This window comes from Pholcus phalangioides, unplaced genomic scaffold (genome assembly GCF_987345545.1).
Source record: "Pholcus phalangioides strain wild (caught in Gottingen) unplaced genomic scaffold, Ppha-v1.0 ptg000015l_1, whole genome shotgun sequence".
NCBI lineage: Eukaryota > Metazoa > Arthropoda > Arachnida > Araneae > Pholcidae > Pholcus > Pholcus phalangioides.
In genome coordinates this window covers 90,503,342-90,526,678 of record NW_028301608.1, presented here as the reverse complement: position 1 = coordinate 90,526,678, position 23,337 = coordinate 90,503,342, and the positions used below count along the sequence as shown (strand labels likewise).

The window sequence follows — 23,337 nt, the reverse complement described above, 5'->3', positions numbered from 1 at the left end:
AAGGCACAGCAATATGTCTCCTCCACATATGGTAATTTCTTCCAATATGCAAGGGCCAAAAATCGTTTTTACTTGGCCTGTCAAGAAATAGGAGACATGTTTCTGAGCCATTCTGCTGGTAATTATAGAAACTTCATGAACATCTCACAAGTGAAAGTCTAATGTTTGTAGCTGCTTAGAAGCATGAATGTCGAAACGAGCTCAAAATATAAAATAAAATGCATCTACTTGAAAAGTATTAGAAACTCATGTTGCTTTTTTGAAAGCAACATCGTCAAATAAGGGTTAACGATTTTTTAGTACGTCTTTCTACGAAGCTCACTTGTTTTGGAAAGAGAATATCTCTGCTATTCATTGAAACAGGACTTATTGGTCTAAACCTATGTATAGTGTAACGAAAGTACTGTAAATAAATAGCGTTATCTCATTGTTGACTAAAATGGATACCATTCACTTTACCTCAGGCATACAGATATGTATTAAATGTGCGATGTCAGAGAAAACCGTAGCTATTACAAGTCTTTTTTATGGCCAAATTAGTGTTCAGCGCACAAAATTAAATAAGAAATTACTATTTTTGTTCTTGACGCAGAAACTATGATAAACTTTGTTGTCTAGTGATACCAGCGTTTGTGTCAGGTCATCCCAAAAAATGCAGTGTGTCTAGTAGGAGACAACGTTCCCGAATCATTTCTCAGCCAGTCCATAAAACCCTGTACTATATCTGTAGCTTCAACCGCATCCTCCAATTTGGGCGGTATACCCCCTCAGGAAACACCATTCCATTCGTTAGCGCTTCTTCTCCCGTATTTATAAATGTATAATAACTCAGGAAGGGGAGAAAGAAGAAAAAAAAACAGGTATATTGACACAAAGACAGCTTGAGTAAATACTATCGGTACTTTTATTTTTTCTTCCAACTCATTGAATTCCGGCGATCAAAGTCAGTTCCATTCCATTAGGCCATTGTGTGATAAAACAGCAAATATAGGGGCAAGCCTAATATGTATTACTCACTCTATCAGGAAATTGATTCTCCGAAATTGAAACAGCAAGAGTGAGTGAGCGAGAGGAAGGTGGAGCCCAAAAAAACAGGCCTTGATGTGTAAACGGAAAGCTTTTCTAGACCGCAGTCAGTCGTTGTTTGCCTATCCAGATCGTTTATTCAAGACGCAGCCGTTCAACTCGAATGGACGGTTTTTCTTCTTATTCTTCTTATTATTTTTTCCCTTGCTTATCATTCTGTATCTTTCTTACATTGCTGAAAGATAATAGAGAGCGCAGTTAAGTAAACACTTCGAAAGAGAGTAACGACGGCACTTTTATTGACGAGAACATCTCTACAAAGAACAAGAAGAAGCTTGTAAGAACTCTACATGGCACCACCACTCGGCCAAGTACAATTGCGGGAATCATCGAAAAGCGTTGAAAAAACTACTCGGGCCGCCTCAACCTCGCCCACGACTGACTCTGACATCTGTTATTCAGCTAAATGGCGGCCGGGGTGAACGCCAAAACTACGACCAAAACATTCGGTCGTGGCAAGGTCTCGTCCATCATCGTCCACTCCGTCTTCATCTCGTCCTCTTCGGTGGCTTTGGCGTGTGCTCTGCTAGCGCTGGGGACCGTGTGTCACGTTTTGGGAAATGATCCGTCGTCCGGGCCGTGTCCGAGCTATCTCCAGAATTTGGTTTTTGGAATAGCTGGTGGTCTCCTACTGATCGGTTTCGTTCTCATCGTGTGGATAATCCGTAATAGGAAGCGGAAGCTTGAGAACCGTGCCCTCGAGGAATTCATAGGAGATGCGGGGACCGCATCACCAGAGAGGGAACCGCTATCCAGCGGCTCTGTTTCCAATGGTGGACATGGGTATACCGAGGATAATATGGAGGATGAAAACGCTGCTACTGCTCCGGACAACTCGCTGAATTATGAGTACGGGGCTGAGGCGGCAGTACTCGAAGAAATGGACAGGATCATACAGGAAGAGGTCAGTTTTTGCGCTTTTTCCCCCGATAAAACATGATCATTTCGATGATCATGCAACAATATCATTATGTGTGTTTATTAAACAATTATAATTTTAGAATTGAAAGAATTTAGAATTTCACCTATAGTCATTAAATATACTGCAAAAAAAGGTAAAGATTTCGCATACGCCGGCCTGTTTTATCCAATGGCTACAGGTGAAATGCACGACCTCAGTGACGTTAAAGCTTCGCGCGGAGGCTATCTGCTATAGAAGGTATTGTTAGAGTACGCACGTGTGTTATGGACGTTGCACGTGGACAGTAGAGGGGATATACTAAAGCGCTATCCACATATAGCTGTCGACTCACAGATACCAGATTCGATTGCGTTAATCGTAAATGTTTAAGGAAAACATACTCTTATAATGATATTGGAAGAAATTTTACTAGAGAAAATGTTAACAGTTTCTCACCATGGGGGTGGGAGGGGGGGGGCGCTTTTATACGAATCTTAAGAATAGTATTATTTTGATACAGAAAATGCTCGTATGAATAACGATTGTTCTACAGAATTAGAAATAGTCTCTTTGGCTCCCGCCAAAGTTTTTTTGGTCTAAAACTATTTTTTGCCCTTTCAACTTGGATGTGGCACCCCTCCTACAGCGGCGACCCGTGCGGGAACATGGGTTGCATGGCCCAATAGCCGCCCCTGATATCGGGGACATTGTACTGGACCAAGGGATTGTGGACGCTATGCGTAAAATATAGGATCCTATGGGTTGGATTAAGATTGGACGGATGGGAAATTTTATGTTAACGGAGGGGGGGGGGGCAAATAAGTATGGATATAACTCTGATTTGATTTCTTCAACCAAATTACAAAATTTTCTAACGGTTTCGCAGCTTCAAAGTTACTGAAGCAAATTCTGCAAATTCCGTAAGATTATCGAGACGAGCATTTGTATATGTAACATGGGCCGGGCTGTCTCATGCCTTGGACCATAGCATCAGTGAGAGAGAGAGAGAGAGAGTCTTAGATTACTATAAAGTCATAATTAACATATGACGCACTGCGATTTATTCAGAGACCAGTTGCATATCAAAGTGCTCGTTTCCATCTCTAATCTGCAGAAATCTGATGGTGCATGGCCATCAGGATAAACTGTATATTCTACCTAAAATGGCCAAAGAGAATACTGACTATTTTGAACGGTGTTTTAAAAGGCAGAAATCGATTTATTACGTGTGTTGCCGTCTTAATGAGTTCATGATCTCAAGGTCCAGACATTCCTCAGGGCTTTCGGTTTCCTCCCCACCCGCCCATTTCAGTAAAACATGAAGAGATAGGTCTATTCCAAATGAAGGACACCTACATTTAAGAACGGATGTTTTGATTCGTGTCCCTTTGAGAGAACTCATTTACCTCTGAATACAGGACACCTCTATTTAAGGGATGAAACGCATTGTTCCCAGGGGTGTTGTCATCTCCAACCACCTTTTCCCTTTGCGTACGCCAATGGTCCCGTAAGTATTTGAAAGCTCTTATTTATACACTTCGGAATTGGAATGCATAGAAATGATGAAAAATATTTGCGCATTAAAAAAACATTGCAGAAGATTGAAAATATTTAATAATTTTAAGCTACTGTTTGTGGCACTGAGTCTGTTAGAATACTCGTTAAGATGTCAGATTGTTACGTTAGAAATACCACTGTAGTTTACTCGAGAAAACGATATCACGCGTGAGGATTCTTGAAAGCACCTTTAGCTTTATATAAATGGACAGGGTGCATAGCTAGCTCTTCTCGTCACAAATTACTGGTGGACCGTCGTTCCTAAGAGGCACACTTCCCATTAGAAAAAGTATCCAAAAAACACGTAGACCAGAAACCAGAAATCGGGCCGCTGAGGTGATCGAGTGGTCATATTAACGGACTCACATCGCGAAGGCCCGGGTTCAAACCCCCATTGTCGCGCCACAGTGGTGGTCGGTTGAAGTTGGTTTCCTGTGGTTCCCAACTTCAAGGCGCAGATGTGGGCCGATCTCCCCGTTAAAAAGTCTCGCCACAGAGAGCGACATGCCTACAACGATACAGTTATTCAATCAATATACTTCACTCACAGTTAGAAAACTGATGGCAGATGGCGGCACCACCATACACAACAAACATTACGCAGAGAAAAATTCACGTCAGGTTCATACAACGCGTACACGCACATTCCAGCACTTACCAATTCGTTAAAGGTGCACGAGGTGCATGTATGGTTTATATATGTAGTACACCAGAAATCGGCGAAAAGGTGGAAAAGAAAAGCATGAACTAACGGCCGTTCTTTTCCAACTTTTCAACGATTTTTGTGTTCAAATAGCTCGGCACTTAGAAACGAAATTTTTTGTTGGCATCAGGAGACACAGGGCAACAACTTTATAATTGGGTTTTCGAAAACAGGGTGTTCGTATAGAAAGTTAATTTTTATATTTTAATAACTATAGAAACTCTCGCAACATTAATGACGTATCTGAGCTCTACGTTATTTGGATACTTTTTCTAAAAATTTTAAGTATGCCTCTAGGATCAACGGTTCGCAAGTTAAATACAGCAAGGAAATTAAGTAATCACACTGTATAATTTATATAAACCTAAAGCTTTATTCAAAATATACAGATTATCCTGTAAGTCCTAATTCGGCCTTTACCTCATAACAATCGTTCGTCGTAGAGGTATGTTTTTAATTAAAATAAAATGCTCAAAAGATGTGTGTTCATGAAGCACTCTGTATCAATTTCGACAGTGAAAATGCCATGTATCATCAAATAAAAAAAAAAAATCTAATTTTGTTGTATTTTACCTGTCCTCTAACTTCAAAAGAGAAACTTGTTGGCCTGTATTTATTTGTTGAGGTAAAACAAATCCATATTTTTAAAAAACGCAATATTCGTTGAGATATTTGAATTCAAAATTAGTGAAAAAATTGAAAGAACAGCGTAAACTAACGGACAACGCTCCTTTCTGTCATTTATTCTGAGATTTCCAACTTTTCTTCCATTTTGAAATTCGAGTATTTCAACGAATATTGTACTTAGAAACATGGAATTTTATTTTGTTGGCCTCAGGAGAGACAGACAGGGCAACAACTTTGTAATTCCGGATGCAACTAGGATCACCGATCTGAGTATTCTCATTCACGAGCGGCTTAGGTTTTCTGATCATTGTTCAGCGGTGGTCAGAAAATCGAATAGAATGCTCGGTTTCTTTCTCAAAAAAGGTTTCTTCGCGTTCTCCCGGAGTGATCTTTACACTTTTCCGGGGATTAGCTCGTCCTGTATTGGAGTACGCGGTCAGGTTTTGGAGACCATACTTACAGAGGTACATTGACTTGGTCGAGGGGTGCAGGGAAGAGCCACGCGTGGTCTTGATGGCATACGGGGCTTAAACTCTGAAGAGAGATTTGATTTTTTGAAAATGTTTACACAGTGGAAGAGCGAAGTGTTTAAGATTTCCAACGGGATGGATGAAATGGAATATGAATTATTGATACATCGTCAATCAATTGCTTCGACAAGGGGACAGCAGTATCGATTATTATGGGATAATTCTAAGTTGTGGTGTAGCAGGGAATATTTCTCTAATAGAGTTCTCAATTTATGGAATAGACTTTACCTCCGAAGGTCGTTAATTGAAACACAATTGACACATTTAAAAAGAAATACGATAAACATATTGAGATAAATCGGGAAACTATCCATACTTAGATGAGACAAACCATAATTTTTAATGTGTAGTATATTTATATTTTACCATAATTATTGATTTTTTATTGCTTTTATTGGATTGCTGTATTTTTGATAGAGTTTAGATATATATTCGACATCTTTGTTTTGTATTGGCATCTTTTTTCAGCCAAACTTCGTTGGGAAGTTTGTCTGTTGTGGCCTTTGTAATTGAAGGTTAGAGGACGGGGATAGTATAAAAATTTAGATTTTCTTATTTTTGGACATCGTATTTTAACTCTAGAAACTGGTACAGAGTGATTTCTGAACTCATTTTAAGCATTTTTTAAATTGTAACCATATCTCTACGACGAACATTTGATGGGATAAAGGCCGCATTAGGTGTCACAGGACACCCTGTATAAAACAAAGTTTTAAGAATTAATGAATCAAAATGTGTGCACTAAAATAATTAGCAAAATATACCAAAGTGATAAAATATACTGTTACATATTCTTTTTAAAATTTTTATGATTGCATTTGTAATTGGGTTGCTGCGTTTTGAAATATATGACATCCATATTTGTTATGAGCATCTTTTCTCAGTCACCTTTTGGCCTGTTGTGGCTTTGTATTTGTATTCAGACGAAAAATTTGTAGGAGGGAAAAAATAAAAATATTCTTATATCATGAGTTATTCTTATTTCATTATTAACATTCTAATAAAAGACATACATTAAAAAACTAAAATAATACAAAAAAATGCGATTGTGAGACCACCAATATAAAGAAATATACTAATGGAATAACAATTAATATAAATGGTTTTCTTTGAAAAGCCCTCCCCCCCCCCCCATGTGTATCGAATTTCCTAAAAATACTCCATTTTACTTCGAATTCTCCGAAATCGGAGAAAATGGAGCTGCAGTAAATAATCATGAAAACCCACATGCTAATAACCTTTTCCCCCATACGCAAAAGAAAAACATTAAAAGAAACTTCTCGTAATTACAACATATAATGCGTTTTCAAATAAGATTTCTCCTAAGTTATTTGCATACGTCTGAAAGAATTTCTTGGAAAGAAAAAATGAACGGTATCATTTCTTTATTCAGTGGCTTATTGATTTTAAAAGAAAAATCCAATTGCGTAGCTTCATATAAATTCTTAAAATGCATTTGTAAAATAAAACGCTTATTCTATAAGGGATGTTGCATAAATATAAGTTTATTACCTGAAATAAAAATTGAATTTTTTCAGTTAGAGTTATGTAACATATATGCATATATTAAGATAAATGTGATAAATCCGGTAATTATGTACACTGAAGAGCTAAAAAAAACTGGTACACCTGCCTAATATCGTGTAGGACCCCCGCGAGCCCGCAGAAGTGCCGCAACACGACGTGGCATGGACTCGACTAATGTCTGAAGTAGTGCTGGAGGTAATTGACACCATGAATCCTGCAGGGCTGTCCATGAATCCGTAGGAGTAAGAGGAGGTGGAGATCTCTTCTGAACAGCACGTTGCAAGGCATCCCAGATATGTTCAATAATGTTCATGTCTGGGGATTTAGGTGGCCAGCGGAAGTGTCTAAAGTCAGAAGAGTGTTCCTGGAGACACTTTGTAGCAATTCTGGACGTGTGGGGTGTCGCATTGTTCTGCTGAAATTGTCCAAGTCCGCCGGAATGCACAATGGATGCATGCATCACCTGCACCCACACAATGGGTGCAGGTGATCAGACAGGATGCTTACGTACCTGTCACCTGTCAGAGTCGTATCTAGACGTATCAGGGGTCCCATATCACGCCAACTGCACACGCCCCATACCATCACAAAGCCTCCATCAGCTTGAACAGTCCCCTGTTGACATGTAGGGTCCATGGATTCATGAGGTTTTCTCCATACCCGTACACGTCCATCAGCTCGAAGCAATTGGAACCGAGATTCGTCAGACCAGGCAACGTGTTTCCAGTCCTCAACAGTCCAATGTCGGTGTTGTCGGGCCCAGGCGAGGCGTAAAGCTTTGTGTCGTGGGTACACGAGTGGGCCTTCGGTTCCGAAAGTCCATATCGATGTTTCGTTGAATGGTTCGCACGCTGACACTTGTTGATGGACCAGCATTGAAATCTGCAGCAATTTGCGGAAGGGTTGCACGTCTGTCACGTTTAATGATTCTCGTCAGTCGTTGTTGGTCCCGTTCTTGCATGATCTTTTTCCGGCCGCAGTGATGTCGTAGATTTAATTTTTTTCCGGATTCCCGATATTCACGGTACACTCGTGAAATGGTCGTACGTGAAAATCCAAATTTCATCGGTGCCTCGGCGCTGACTATAACACCACGTTCAAACTCACTTAAATCTCGATAACCTGCCATTGTAGCAGCAGTAACCGATCTAACAACTATGCCAGACACTTGTTGTGTTATATAGGCGTTGCCGACTGCAGCGCCGTACTCTGATTGGTTCCATATATCATTATTTGCATACGCATGCCTGTACCAGTTTTTTTGGCTCTTCAGTTAATAATCACCGAGCATTTTAATAAGCCTTATAAATTTCCCAAAGTTATCACTTTTACCGGTGATTATGCACATCATTCAAGCGTCGTTTGTAAATTTGATAAATTACACTAAATGAAACACTTTTTCCAACGATTATGCATAATACCACAGCGTCGCTTCGTTGGTATACATGATAAATCGCACTATATGCGCAAGTCGAGTTCTGAGAGTGAGATACTAGATCTTACGAGCATATAAAAAGGATGAGTAAGGACAATTACGAAACTTGGAAGCTGCAAACTGAAGCGGTACCCATCAAAAATGACCATTTGGAGTTGGCGAATGGAAAGGAAACAAAGTCTTTCTAAGGTGCAAGGGAACCTGATGCTGAAAAGAGAGAGAGAGCTCAAGAAACGGGCCGATGCCGACCAAAAAGCCAGAGCGGACATAACCCTATCCATAAGTCCGAGTGAATTATGCCACGTGTAACACTGTGCCACATCTAATGAAGCCTGGATGAAACTCAATGAAATTGATTCAAAAGGGCCGGTGAAGAAGGCAACTCTGTTGAAACAACTGTTTCGAAAGATTAAAGACTCCGACGGTATCTGGTTATCGGAAGGTATCTATGTCTGATCATCTGAACTATTTTTTCGATATCGTCCACAAGCTCCGTGAAATGGGCATTTCCATAGATGACGATCTACTGTAAATTCTTCGTTGTACTTTTGAATCCTGTAATGTATGTGTATATGCCTGGGTCATGTACGTTTTTTGGGTTCAGTGCCGCCACCTATCTTTCAGCTTGAAAGTGATGAATGACAACAAAATGGTTTTTTTTAGCTGTGCGTCTGTAGTATAGTGGGACGATGGACAGGAAAGCCAGGATGAGCTGAGAACAACAATTTATAACAATGCCGCATAACTTTTCTTCGCAGATCTCACCGAGACGTTTATGCCTTAACGCAGTTTTTCTTAACATTTTTTTCACCCGTGGCTCCCTTTGGACCATATTTGCTTTCACCCCCCCCCCCGTCTCACCCAGGGTCCCTCACTCAAGAATGAATCCCGATTCTACTTATTGAACTGCTTTTTTTTTCCAGTAAATTTATAATGAACAAATCGATCGGTCAATCAATAAGATCGGTCTCCTGATGCCTGGAATAGAGATCTCTCTTGTCTTGGTTCTATTTAAAGTCATCTCAACATCATGGGCCATAGGCAAAGTGATGTTGCAGGTTTGCCCGTACTTGGAAACAACAGCTTATATATTTGCATACTTACTCTTGCAAACATTATACGCACCAGATCTCATTATTTAGGTCCCTATAGGCATGAGAAGAACCCCCTCCCTCCCAATATCCCATGTGTTAAGGTGGCCTTTGTTCTACTAGATTATAAAAATAGCTACACTCCCCCGTAATGTTTCACTTGGGAGCTGTATTTATTAACATCCAAAATTTATTCACAGATCTTCGTGGCTTCCCATCATAGGCGGAGATAGACTTGGAAGTATGGGGGGGGGGCACGGTCATTATGGCTGGGGGGGCACGATGATGATGATGTCAATTCATATATACATTAGATCAGCCGACTCCACCTTGGACGCTGGGGGTGCAATGCCCCTCCCCCCGTATCTCCGCCCATGCTTCCCATCCACTTTATTTTCACCCGTGGGCCTTTTAGAAGATCACACTACCTACCACAAGGGGGTGATATGGCCCTCGGTTGAGAACTACTACCCTAACTGACTGGGGTGACTAAACAGTGGTAGAAATAAGGTGGTGCGATCATCTTTGCACCACCTCTCTTCCACGAGAAGAATTAAGTTTCAGGAGATGTTCTGACAAGATCTGTCCGGATTTGTGTAAGATTTTACACATTAGCGGATGGCAATTGGTCCAACAAATGCCACTAGCATTATTCATTTCCCCCCAAACATTGAAGTTCTTGAAAATTCATAAAATGTACAAATATTATCGAATTTTCGAATCTAGATCAAAGAGATTTAGTATCACGTCATCATAATGATAAACAAAAATAAATAAATAAATAAATAAAAATAAATGAATAAATAAATAAATAAAATATAATGGCGATCAATTTCCAGGAAATAAGCCAGAAATATCCTTGAAGAAACATGAATCTTGACGCTTTAATAAAATTACTTTTATCTTTGTTCCTTGAAAATATAATTAGCGTAATTATTTGTGCCGCTCGCATCACGTAACATAATATCTAAAGAACGTATTATTTTACAAACAAATTAGACCACTATACTCTTAAATTATTGGTCCACGGACCGGTGCCGCTCCGCGAGAATTTCCTAGCGGTCTGCGAAGCATTTCGCCCAATTAATGAAATAATTTTATATTTAATTCAAATATTCTCTACTATATTGGTTTTAATTTCTGTCTTGGATGTTAGCAAGTCTGCGAATTATTTTTTGCCAGCCCCGTAAATGTTTTTAAAATCATTTTTTACTTACCGCAAATTTGCCAATGTTTTGTGCCCGGGAATTATTTCTTTTTATTATCCAATATTTTTCCAGTCCTGAAATCACTTCCCCCATTTATAAATTTTTTTACCGGTCCGGGAATTATTTTTCCCATTTCATTTTTTTGCCGGTTTGTAAATCATTTCCTCAATTTAATATTTTTCCTTGTCTGAAAATTATTTCTCCATTTATTCATTTTTTTCGGTCCGCAAATTGCTTCTCCCATTCGCATTTTCTACCATTCCGCAAATGATTCTTAATAAATTGATTTTTTTTCGGGTCATCAAATTATATTTCTCCCATTTATTAATTTTTTTCGGTCCGCAAATTACTTCTCCCATTTACTTTTTTCTCCAGTCCGCAAGTAATTTCTCCCATATGTTAATTTTTTTCCAATCCGCAAATCATCACTCCTATATTTATTATTTTTTTGGCTGTCCTCAAATTATTTCTCCTATTCATTAATTTTTTCCCAGTTACTTTCTTCAATTTACTTTTTTTTCCGGCCCGCAAATTACTTATCTCATTTAGTTTTTTCACCAGTGCACAAATCATTTCTCATTTATTTATTTTTTGTCCGTCCGTAGAATATTTTTCTCCTATTTAATTTTTTTTTTCAAGTTCACAAATCTCTTCTCCCATTTATTTATTTTTGCGGGTCCAAAAATTATTCAGCAATTAATTGAAAACAAACTAGTTGGACCATATTGACCAGAACGTTACAATTGAAGGGTGAATCCGAACAGTGTAGCAGGGTTAAATTTACGTTTTCCCAATTTGTGAACTACACCCTCGATTATTGGCAATATATGCTGAAAACTTCCAAGTCGAACATCTCCACAAATATTGAATTTAAAAGCACGCATTTTCGAAGCAAGTTCTACATTTCACTAATTGAAACTTTTCGCACACGGGAGACTGTATTAATTTTTTTCCCATTTTTTCATGCGTACGACTAGTTAAAGAAAATGTAATACATATTAAGACTTCTTATGCGAGCAAATCTCAGCGGTAATGGCGAAAGAGTGTTATAGCGTTTTTTCTATGCGCAACACTCTGGCGCGATATTGCAACCCTGCGCTAGGACGAGATTTACTCTCACGCACATCCTCATCTCATTCTTAAAAGTGTGCAAGCATGTGAGCGCAGAAAACCTGACCTACAGAGTGTCAAGCGCATGAGTGATTTAAAATTCTTCAGAGGAATATGTGTGTGAGGTGTATTTTTACGGTTAAGTAATAGTTCAGCCAACTCTCCGTTTACGAACTTAATCCGTTTCTGAAGTTCGTTCGTCAACCGAGAATTGTTCAAAAACCGAAATAATTTTTCCCATAGGAATCAATGTAAAATAGATTACAGTCAATTCGCGATAAGTCGAATTCCTATACCTCGAATATCTGTTTAAGTCGAAGTTTTCACTCAGACGCAGATTTTTTTACGCATTTTAGTGTTAAAGTTTTCTTCTTTTAAGTTGAAGTTTCCGGGAATGAGAGAACATTAAAAAAAAAAAAAAAAGCATTCAGTTATAGAATTCAGCATTTACCTACAGAATTTAGCATTTGGCAATATAATTTATCATTTAGCAATATATTTTATCATTTAGCAATATATTTTATCATTTAGCAATATATTTTATCATTTAGCAATATATTTTATCATTTTGCAATAGAATCTCATAAATTCATTCAGCAGATTCATTTGAATGCTTGCAAATTGTGAATGACTTTCTTACGAAAGAAGGAAAAAAAATAGAGAAATTTTTTTTTAAATCATTGCATTTTGGAAAAAAAAAAAATTGTATACACATTATTTATTGTTCGTTTCACTTATACAAGTATCTTGTATGCTTATCCGTTTCATAAGACAGTATGAAAATCTATCTCGTTTATTTCTAAATATCTCATCATTCAATAATTAAACATGATTAAGTTGGAATGACTTTCGTAATTTCTTCACTTTCAGTAGTTTTACTAATGTGATATCCGTAAATAGCGCTGTTATTTTAGTAAATCTTTCTTTATCTCTCTCTGAAATCGGAATTTCCGATAACTCGAAGTTTTTCGTCGGCCGCTGCACATTCGACTTATCGAGATTTGACTGTATTTTGTTCCTGGGACTCCGAAGATTTTTAGTGTCAATTTTTACAACACCGCTTACGCTCAAGTGTATAACGCAAAATCAATTGGAATCATCTGCTGACACTGAAAACACTTTCCCCCCTAGAGAGAGATAAGCCCTATCTTACTCCCTGCATTCTAGAAGTCAAATAGAAAGGCCACAACAGGCAAATTGCCCAGCGAGATGATGAGATAACGGGCTTTTCTTCTATACCAGGACAGAGCTGGCACCGTGTTTAGTCTAATTAATTTCATTTGTTAGCCTCAGTGTCAAGAAACTCGAAATTTCTGCCTGCAAAGCAATCAGTCCATAATGTCTCTCAAACCGAATTCATGGTTCTGTGAGTCATTTGCCGCCAAACTCTATCACCAATGTAGGACACTAAAATGATGATTATTGCAAAACTTCTCCGAAAAAGTTCTTCGATGAAAAGTCTTTCTTAAAATAGTTTGAAAGGATTTCCAGATTCATGAGCTAGATAAAAGGAGCCATATTTGGGGAAAACAATTTAAAAAAAATCGACGTGTAGCGACTGTTGTTCCTTCGCATATAGTCAAATTTTCTGTAGTTTACATGTTCGTAAATCAAGGCAAGTTCTTGGACCGAATGAACTTTTGTTGTTCGTAAGCCGAATTACACGCAAACCGAGGGCTGGCAGTAGTGGTAATATGATATCCGTAGTAAGTGAAGTACTGATAATAATAGTAGTATGGTAATAGTATTGGTAAAAATAATAGTTCGGTGTTGCTGTATTTTGGTTTTATTTGACATCCACACATTTTTATGGACATTTTTTTTCAGCCGCCTCGTTGGTCAATTTGCCTGTTGTGGCCTTTGTATTTGTAGTTGTTTATTTATTAGATTATTTCGGTCCTAAATTATTTCCTGCCTTTACTAATTTTTTGCCGGTCCGCAAATTAATTCTCCCTTTTTCATCTGTCAGCAATTGTAAAAAGGTTGAAGTTCGATGAGAAATCTTTTAAAAAAAACGAAGCCAATAAGCGTATCGGTTACACTCACTCAAATGTAACCGATACGCTTATTGGTTGCATCTTTCAAGTTAAGTAAAAGAAATTTTCTAAAACGTTTATATAGTGTAATACCGGCCTGAGAATAAATTTCAAAGTTAGAAAAACTATAAAAAATCAGCATATAAGAGAAAAGAACAAAATATTCTGAAGAATTCTAGCATAGAGTTGCTGATGGTCAGTTTATCTATAGCTTGCAGTACAGTTTTTTTTTTTATTACAAATATTATCAAGGTCTGCAAATACAAGTTAAACGAAAACACGTTTTTCCACTACGCAACAAAAAAAAGGCATTTCATAAAAAAATTTCGATGAATCCTTATAATACGAAAAAATGCTTTTCCGACGGATTTTGTTTAATTTTTTTTTTATAAAATAATGAAACACATTACGAAACTTGTTTCCGACCAAATATTAAAAATATCGGAAAATCGTTTTTTTATATAGTCTTGAGAATTTAGTATTGATTTTTTTTTCTTTCTCTTCATGTTGGAGTTCTTGGCGCGTGCAGAAAATATGCTCGATTCTTGAGGGAATTTAATATTAAAAAAGTGATCAATTCTTCGTGCCAGCCAGCACCGGAGCATATAATCTAAGCTCCCGTATCAAGATTCTCTTCAGCAGTGTATGTAGATAAATTCATTGGTTTCAGAGCCGCCTACACGTTGCTGCCTGATCAAATAAAATCACATTTTTAATGGTTATACAGCTGCGGTGATTGACGGATCCGACGACGACGAGTTCGCTGGACATGTCTGTGCTTGTGGATATGAAACGTGACAAACAAATATGGAGATGCCGTATAATATTATCGGAAAATGAGTCTTTCGATATTAGTTAACTAATTACAGTAAAAGTCCGTTACAACGATAGTTCACGATCATGAGGGAAATTGTCGTTGTAACGGACCTCTCGTTATGAGCGAATATCTATTTTTTTTTGTTCTGCCGGGTTATAAAATTGTAGAAAATTGCTGCTTTTTTATCTGGACTAAAACATCTTTCACATACGTTTGTTCTTATATTAACGAATTGGTAGATCCCTAGACACACACACATGAAAAAGGCGTTTTTGCATAGAATTTCGTATTATCAAAACAATTTAGACGACCAATTGAGCAATTAAAATTTACAATTATTGTATCACTGCTCACTTCCTTGCAAGGTCACAACTAGGTACTTTGTTGGACGGGGCAAACACCCATTTTGGCACTCTGTTTGAGGTAGAAGGGCCATCAAATCATACATGTATTTAATCCATAGCCTGCCAACCAAATGTGGCCTTCTGAGTCATCTGATGTGGCTCTCGACCGCAAACATGATTTTGTGAAAAAGAACTAATTGCCACATTTTCAGATCACTTAAAACGACTCGTGGGTGCAGTTTCACACTGCTTGCGTGACCAACGGCATATTTACAGATCACTTCAGTGTCTTGCGGCGCATTCCCGGATCACTTAAGTGACCAGAAGATTATTTACAGATCACCGCGTTACAGTTCCAGAGCACTTAAGCAACTTGCGGTACATATACAGATCATTTTAGTGACCCGCGGTACATATACTGGTATAGGCGTACGCAAAAGGGGGGATTTAGGGTTCTAACCACCCCCCCCCCCTCAAGCCGAGATTATAGTGTTATTTTGCGGGAAAAAAACTTGAAAACCCCTCCTTGAGAAGAAAAAAAAATTTAAACCCCCCCCCCCGAGAAAATCCTGCGTACGCTTATGTATACAGATCACTTTAGTGACCCGCGGCATGCTTGCAGATTACTCAAGTGACCCGCGGCACCTTTACAGATCATTTAAGTGACTTATGTCATATTTATACCATAGGCGGAGATAGACTTGGAAGTCTGGGGGGGGGAGGGCATGATGATGATGTGAATTCACATATACATACATACATTAGATCAGTCGACTCCATCTTTGATGCTGGGGGGATGGCACTGCTCCTTCCCAGATAGTTTTCGTGACACGCGACACATTTAAAGAATCACCGTTGCACAGCTTACTTAAGTGACCTACGGGTTATTTACAGGTCACCGAGCCACTCTTACTTAACCATCGGGTACTTAGATGATACACGGCACTGCTCCAGATTACTTATAATTATGCATCTCCGAGTAATTTTTGCGAGAAGCATGTGCTATAATAGGAGTAATCATGCGTAATTCTTCAAGAGAAATGAAAAACTGACATTTTTTTGTGTTTGAGAATTCTTTTGACGCTACAGCGACTGTTTCTTAATTTTCAACTCGCTATAACCGAATATTTTTTGTACCTTTAACATTAACTACATTGGCAATCACTAGCAAATCAGTCGTTATAGAGAGACTCTCGTTATAACGAACTTTTACTGTATAAATGTTTATATTATGGTTTATAAAGACGGAATGTTATCTTTTTTTAAAATTCACATCGCCATCATCAGGATGGGTTCATGCGTTATTCCCACGAGTAATTGACCTTTGGTGTTTGAAAGAGGTCATTACTTATCTCTCTGACGGACTCCATGATATATAAACACTTTTTTCCCCTAAAGAGAGTCTATTTCGTCTTGAGGTTAAAGGACATGGTGTGTCAAAACTCTAAAATATCATTAAAAATAACGATAAAAATCGAGTAAACTACAGTCGAATCCCGTTATAACGAACTCCAAGAGACCGGAGAAATCACTTCGTTGAAATGAGATTTCGTTATAAAAGAATTCAAGGTTTTGGCATTTTTCTCATACAAATACAAATACAACGCCACAACAGACAAAATGCCCAACGAGGTGGCTGATAAAAAGATGCCCACAAAAATATGGATGTCATATATTTCAAAAATACATCAACCCAATTAAAAATGCAATTAACACAAATTATAAACAATATATACGCGTGATAAAATATTATACAACGCCCATAAAGAATACTTATGGTTGTCTTATTCTAAGTATGGATAGCTTCTCGATTTACCCCAACGTGTTTATCGTATTTCTTTTTAAACGTGTCAATTGTGTTACAATTTACTACCTCCGGGGGTAAGCTATTCCATTTATTGATAACCCTATTAGAGAAAAATTCCCTGCGACACCATAACCTTGCATTGTCCCTCACCAATCGAAACTGGTGTCCCCTTGTAAAAGCAGTCGATTGGCGGTGTACTAAAAGTTCATGGTCCATCCTATCCATCCCATTGAAAATTTTGAACACTTCGATCATATCTCCTCGACACCTGCGTTCATCCAATGCAAACATATTCAAAAAATGAAGTCTCTCTTCATAACTCAAGCCCTGTGTGCCAATAAGGACAAGCGTAGCTCTTCTCTGCACCCCTTCAACCAATTCTCAAGCTCAACCCATACAGTTTCAATATCACTTCTCTTCACGTTACACTCTCTAGCCTTCAAACAGGATTTCACGTATATCAACACGCCACCCCCTATCCTATCAGATCTATTTCTCAAAAAAGTATCGTATCCGGAGATGTGTAAGAAAGATTCATCCCCATCGTTTGCCCAAGATTCTGTAATGGCTATAAGATCCAAGTCCTCCACAACTATCATAGTTTCTAAAAAATCTTTCTTGTTACCCAAGCTCCTGGCATTTATTAACACACATTTTAATTTGCCCGGTGATTTAGTGTCAATCGAGAAGCCATCCAAGTCAGAGGTGGGTAATTCCCCGTCAGTACTGTTGTGATTATCATTAACTAACCCGCATTCCCGACTACGTCGTCTGGGAGTAAAAAACCTGATCTAACACTATCGTAAACCTCCCAGACCCCCCTCTTATTTAGATGGATCCCATCCGAACGAAGCCACCTATCGGTAAATGCGGGAAGCTCCAAGAACGTGACCCCAAGAGAGGAGTAAATGTCCTTCAGGCCTATATTGAATTGGTGGATCCTACTCCTATATCCTCTACTACCCCTTGGCAGCACTGGAATCACTGCCACATCTGAACCCCCCTCCCTAGCAGATAATAGTAAATCCCGGTACTCTGACAGAGACTCACTAATATTCGCTCCTACCTGATTTGTTCCCACCCACAGAATCACCAGCAAGGACAACTTTCGGCGATGAAAAACGTCTCGAACTTATGTGAACTTATCTGGAGGATTAGAAAAATGTTCGTTTAAACGAGAATTTCGCTATAACGGTGTTCGTTAAAACGGGATGCGACTGTATATCATTTACACTGACACAAAAATTGTCGGATAAAGTTCTTTTTTTTTTCAAATTCAGTACAAGAAATCAAGCGATACAGGAGACGGTAATCATTTTTGATAATATCGCGTTAACAACAAATTTTCAAGTCAATGTCACTTTTGTGAAACAGAAATTTTGACTGAAATAGGAGAAAAGGAGTCGTTCAAGTATTACGTCAGCAGATTTTCAGCAATTCTTGACCCCTCCCCACTCCTGTTAGCGAAAATCAGCAAAATGCTGACCCCCCTCCCCCCCCCACTTGTCCGCAAAATTTGTTAGCACTGCCCTTACTTGCTAATACATATTGGAATCAGAAATGTATGCCCGGGGGGGGGGGGAAATAGGTTCTCGTGCGCTGCCCCTCAGAAGATCAAAAATGTATTTCTTTTAATGTAAAAAATAATAATTTAAAAAATTAAAATTTCTTAAGAAAATACGTTTATACGCGTTATTATAATCAATTTCTGCCGATTTCAATGATATTTGAACGCTAAAGTGAAGGCCAACTCAAACTTCCTCTAGAAGAATTTCATTGAGACCCCCCTTCCCTAAGCCATATATGCAATACCCGTGGCCTGCAGACCAAATTAATCCCTTGGAGTTATCTGATGTGGTCTAACTCATATTTTTTTAAATGAACTAAGCGGCACATTTACAGATCACTTAAGTGACCATTAGCACTATTAATGCCCGACTGGCACCGTGGTAAGATGCTCGTCTTCCACTATGAAGGTTACCATCAAGATCCATGGGTTTGAGTCCGGGCATAGAACGTTAGAAGCAAGTTGTTTACCTACCGAGCCTGGGTCGACCACCGATGGATGGAACCTTCATTTTCCCCCAACTCACTCCTCTGGTTGGAAATTGCCGTATGGCGATGTATGACCGAAGTTGGTGTGCGGTAAAGTAGTAGCACTATTCCAGACCATCCGGCAGATCACTAAAGTGACCCACGGTACAGTTCCAGAATACTTAAGTGGTCCGTGGCACATTTAAAGATCTCTTGGGTGACATGGGGCATAGTTCTGGAGCACATCAGCGACCTCCAGTGCAGTTCAACATCACCCAAGTGCCAACGTTACCAGCGGCACTTTTCCAGATAACTAAAGTAATCTAGAATAATTCCCAGGTTAGAGTTAAGTGATCCGCGGCATAATTAAGGGTCACTTGAGTGACGCGTGGTACAGCTCCAGAGCATTTAAGCTGCTCGCGACACATTTCTAGAGCACTTGAACGCTGCCGTTGAGCGCCCCGGAAACGTTTCCAGATGACGAAGAATCGGCAGAATATTTCGAGATCACTAAAATGGCTCTGTAGAGGACATGTCGATAGGGAAAATGGCTAGTTCAGGTTCCCTCAAACTAGGGAAAGGTTTATTCATTTTTGGAATACCAAGTTGCCATTAAGAATATTTCATATTTTTATAAAGGGTGGTTGATGACGTAAACATCATTCACACCCCCCCCCATCGATGCTGACGTAATACTTGAATGACCCCAAAGTAACCTTATTTTGGGTATTTAGCGAATAAATGCTTTATTGCCCTCTCTATCGGTCACTTTTTAATTACCATAACTTTCCATAAATAAGCCGCAACAAAAATGCAAAAAGACCGGAAAAAAAAGTTATCGTAGAATATTTTATGCTTTTTATATATTATAATTTCATTACAAACCGCATATAATTTCCATTTGAAAATTAAAAAGAACAATAATATTTGAATAAAATTTGAAGTTATATAATTTTAAGAAATACATCTGCAGTAATCTCACGTTACCACATGCATTAGCCCTCGTTCTGGTGAATGTAACTGAGCTGAAAGAAAAAGTCATTAAAAATGTTAAAAGTGAATTAATGTTCCGTATAAATCAGGCAAAAAAAAAAGTTATAATGGTTGCTATTAAAACCGCGGTTCTAAAACAGGAAATTACACTAATTCTTTTTACTCGTGGACGGATTGTCCCTTGTGTAATAATACAGGGTGTCCCATAAATTTGTAAATAGTTTAAAAGGCATAAAAATTGAAATGATTGGTACATCTGAATGCGGTTTGCGAAAAAGTTATTTTCACGAAAGGGAATTTTTTTTAGTGCAGAAAAAGAAAAATAGTTCATATTTTTGTCGATAAAGATCGCTGCACAAAAGCAAATCACTGGAAATTTGCAAATCCGAGTCCTGTAAAATACAGAAAACTGGCCGTGTTATACAATTAGATACCTTAATACAAATGGGGGGGGGGGGGGGCTCAACGCATGGCCTGCGGGGCACATTTGACCCTCAAAGCTTTTTGTCGTGGCCCAACGGTCATTTTCAGAAAATGGTTGACAAACATTGAAAAGCGATTAATTAGCATCACAATAACACAGAATGAATTCCGGAATTAATGATAGAGTAATAATTCTAGAATATTAATGAAAAAAGTAATTCCAGAATTCAAACAAAATTCAGAATTTTTGAAACAAATAATTTCAGAATTAGTAAAATAAAAAATACAGGGTGTTTCAAAAAGAATCATCCGATTAAAAAAAAAAATCAAAACTATTTAGCTTTTAATCCGTTTTGATCGAATAATATATAGGTAGAAAGAGGAAAATCTCGAGTTTCACGCAGTTGCTGACAGGCGGCGCTAACGCTCTTCCTTCGGCAGTCACTTCAGTGAAGTGCGAGTCCGTAACAACTGTTCATCGTGCTTTTCGTCGACAGTACCCTGGTGTTGAACTTCAGAGCATTAGGCGATGGTATAAACAATTCCGAGACACGGGTTCACTGTGTGAAGGGAAATCCCCTGGCCGTCCCCGCATGTCCGACGAAAATATGGAGCGCATCCAACAGAGTTCAGCACGTAGTCCACAGAAATCCACTCACAGTGGATGCAAACATGCTCGCAAAAGTATGGGACGAATTTGACTACCGTATAGACATATGCCGTGCATCTCAAGGTGGACATATTGCGCACCTTTAATTTGGTTCGTAAAAAACTTTATGATTAGCTTTATGATTATGATGTAAAAAATATAAAATTAATCTTAAGTGTCTATGCTCAGTATTTTTCGTAATATACACATTTCAAATCCGACGATTTCTTTTGAAACACCCTGTATTTTCAATCAATGAGCGATATAATTTCGTAATTCGTGATGTAGATATTATTTCACAATTAATAAATGGATAATTGCATAATTATTGAAAGAAATGACTCAATAAAAATGATAATTACAAAATCGTTTACAGTGATTTCAGATAAAATTAATTAGTAATTAATCATTTTTTTCCAGAATCGGGGAAAATCAGGGATTTCAGAACTAATCAAAATTTAATAAATAAATAAATATATATATAAAACTTTGTAATAAATATTTATTAAAATTATTTTTGACTTAATTATTTTTGCGGCTGTGGGTCCCATTGGATCCTTTTATTTAAGATGGCACTGTAAATTATATCAGCCCGCATTGCTAGTCTTGTAGGGCGGTGGGGGGGGGGGGAATTACATCTTTTTTACAATTATAAATACGCCAGTATGAGTTGGGGGCCCGCAGACTTCGTTGGAAGTTTCAATTTGGCTCGCGGTGTCTGACTGGTTGAAGGCCCCTGCCTGAATACATATTTTTCAACCCTTTGCAACATATAACTCCCAATTATTTCGATCAACTGAGATATAAAACTCGCAACTGTTCAAAATATTTTAGTGTTTGTTTCTTTACACATTTTTTTTTTTCAGAAGTCTGCCGGTGTATCTTATTGGATCGAGCATCAAGACAACATGCCTTATGAGCTGCCTCCTCCTCCTCCTCCTGAACTGCCGGAAGATCCTGATCATTTAAAATCTTTGGAGCTAGAAGAATCTGATCGGAACAGCAGCAGATCTGAAGTAACGGCTTTATAAAGCGTAATTAAAGAACAAACTGAATGATGAATCTGTAGCTCTTAAACCTGTAATTTGTCGATGTACGCTTTTTTTGTGTTCCGACATTTTCTTCTGTTTGGATAGTATATATATATATATATATAAATGCATATATTTTTATAAATAAAAAGTTATACATTGTGTTAACTTACTTGCATAACTCTCTCTCTTTTCCAAAGAAAATCATGGTTTCATGAATTATCATAGATCGTTCCCGACCTATCTGGTCAAGAAATTAACATGTATCGATATATATGATATCGTAGAGTTATTAGAGCCGCAAGAAATGCACAAGAAAAAATCCTGAATAAAATTTGGCAGTTGGATTATAAGTAATATCACTTTTTACTTTTCAAAAGCGACTCATTGAGTGTAGTTCTGCTATCTGCCATCAATTTTTCTATGAGTAAAGAGTGTAATAATTGAATATTTGTACCGTTTCTAGACCTAAAAGTACTTTTTTCTTTTTTAAACACGTCAGGTGCTGAGTGTGATTGAACTACGAAATTGTAACATTTTAATCTCACATTTTTCTATTGTTAAAAATGAGTGAAAACCATGGTTTTTGTAAATTTTAGGAATATATTTATTCATGTATGTGCCTGAGAGGAGTGGCGGGTTTCGGGCACTCGATATCCGGCTTTTAGAATGGGTAGCATTTTTGAACGACTGTATTTCAATAGAAGGGAAAAAACTAATAAAAGTTTTCGAGGAGTTGAAAGAATTTAATGTGTTTCGGGGTCTTGTGAATTCCGGAAATCTCTTTCCAGGAAATGTATAGAAGTCTCGTGTATTTCAAGGAAACAAGAAACAGTCTAAAATACGGACTGACAATAATGGCGTCAGTAGAAAAAAAAACAGTGTAGAAAAAAAAAGTAAGTAATAGGATTTCGCAACGTGAGCTTTCAAACTGCCTTTAGCTGCCCGAGAAGAACCCATTACACGTGATCTCTACCAGGATCTCTACCACTGGACGACGTTGTGGCACTACTACGTGGTCCAATGAAATTATTTTTCCTCAGCTACGAATCGCAGGCTGAGGATATACGAACGTTTTTGGACGCAAAAGAAATTGAAGAAAAGTTCAATCACTCCTGTCGATCCAACGTTCAACGCCCTCTATCCACAAAAAATCAAACTAATTTTCTTTCTGTCCCTAACAACAAAATTATCCTTCGCGTGAATAATTTTTTCACAAACGCATGCAACTATACAGATTCCTCCAATTTTTGTGAATTTTCAAACTAGTTACGAATTCATGGTGCCCCCATATTGCGCATTTTGTTAGTGGTTAGCGAGGCAGCATCCAAATCAAATCAGTAAATAAAATTAGCGTCATCTAATAATTGTTGTGCACAAACTTAATCTCATGCGTTCTGAATCGTGTTTGTCGAACGCTAATTTGAA

The 23,337-nt window shown here is 38.1% G+C and overlaps 1 protein-coding gene across 1 annotated transcript; it reads left to right on the top strand.

Moving 5' to 3' along the window:
• The first annotated feature begins 1,135 nt into the window (after nucleotides 1-1,135).
• On the top strand, nucleotides 1,136-22,077 carry LOC149077010 (uncharacterized). The gene is made up of 2 exons (XM_089244746.1): nucleotides 1,136-1,990; nucleotides 21,745-22,077. Exons 1-2 carry the CDS (start codon nucleotides 1,493-1,495, stop codon nucleotides 21,907-21,909), a joined length of 663 nt encoding a protein of 220 aa, XP_089100872.1. The 5' UTR covers nucleotides 1,136-1,492; the 3' UTR covers nucleotides 21,910-22,077.
• Nucleotides 22,078-23,337: the final 1,260 nt, after the last annotated feature.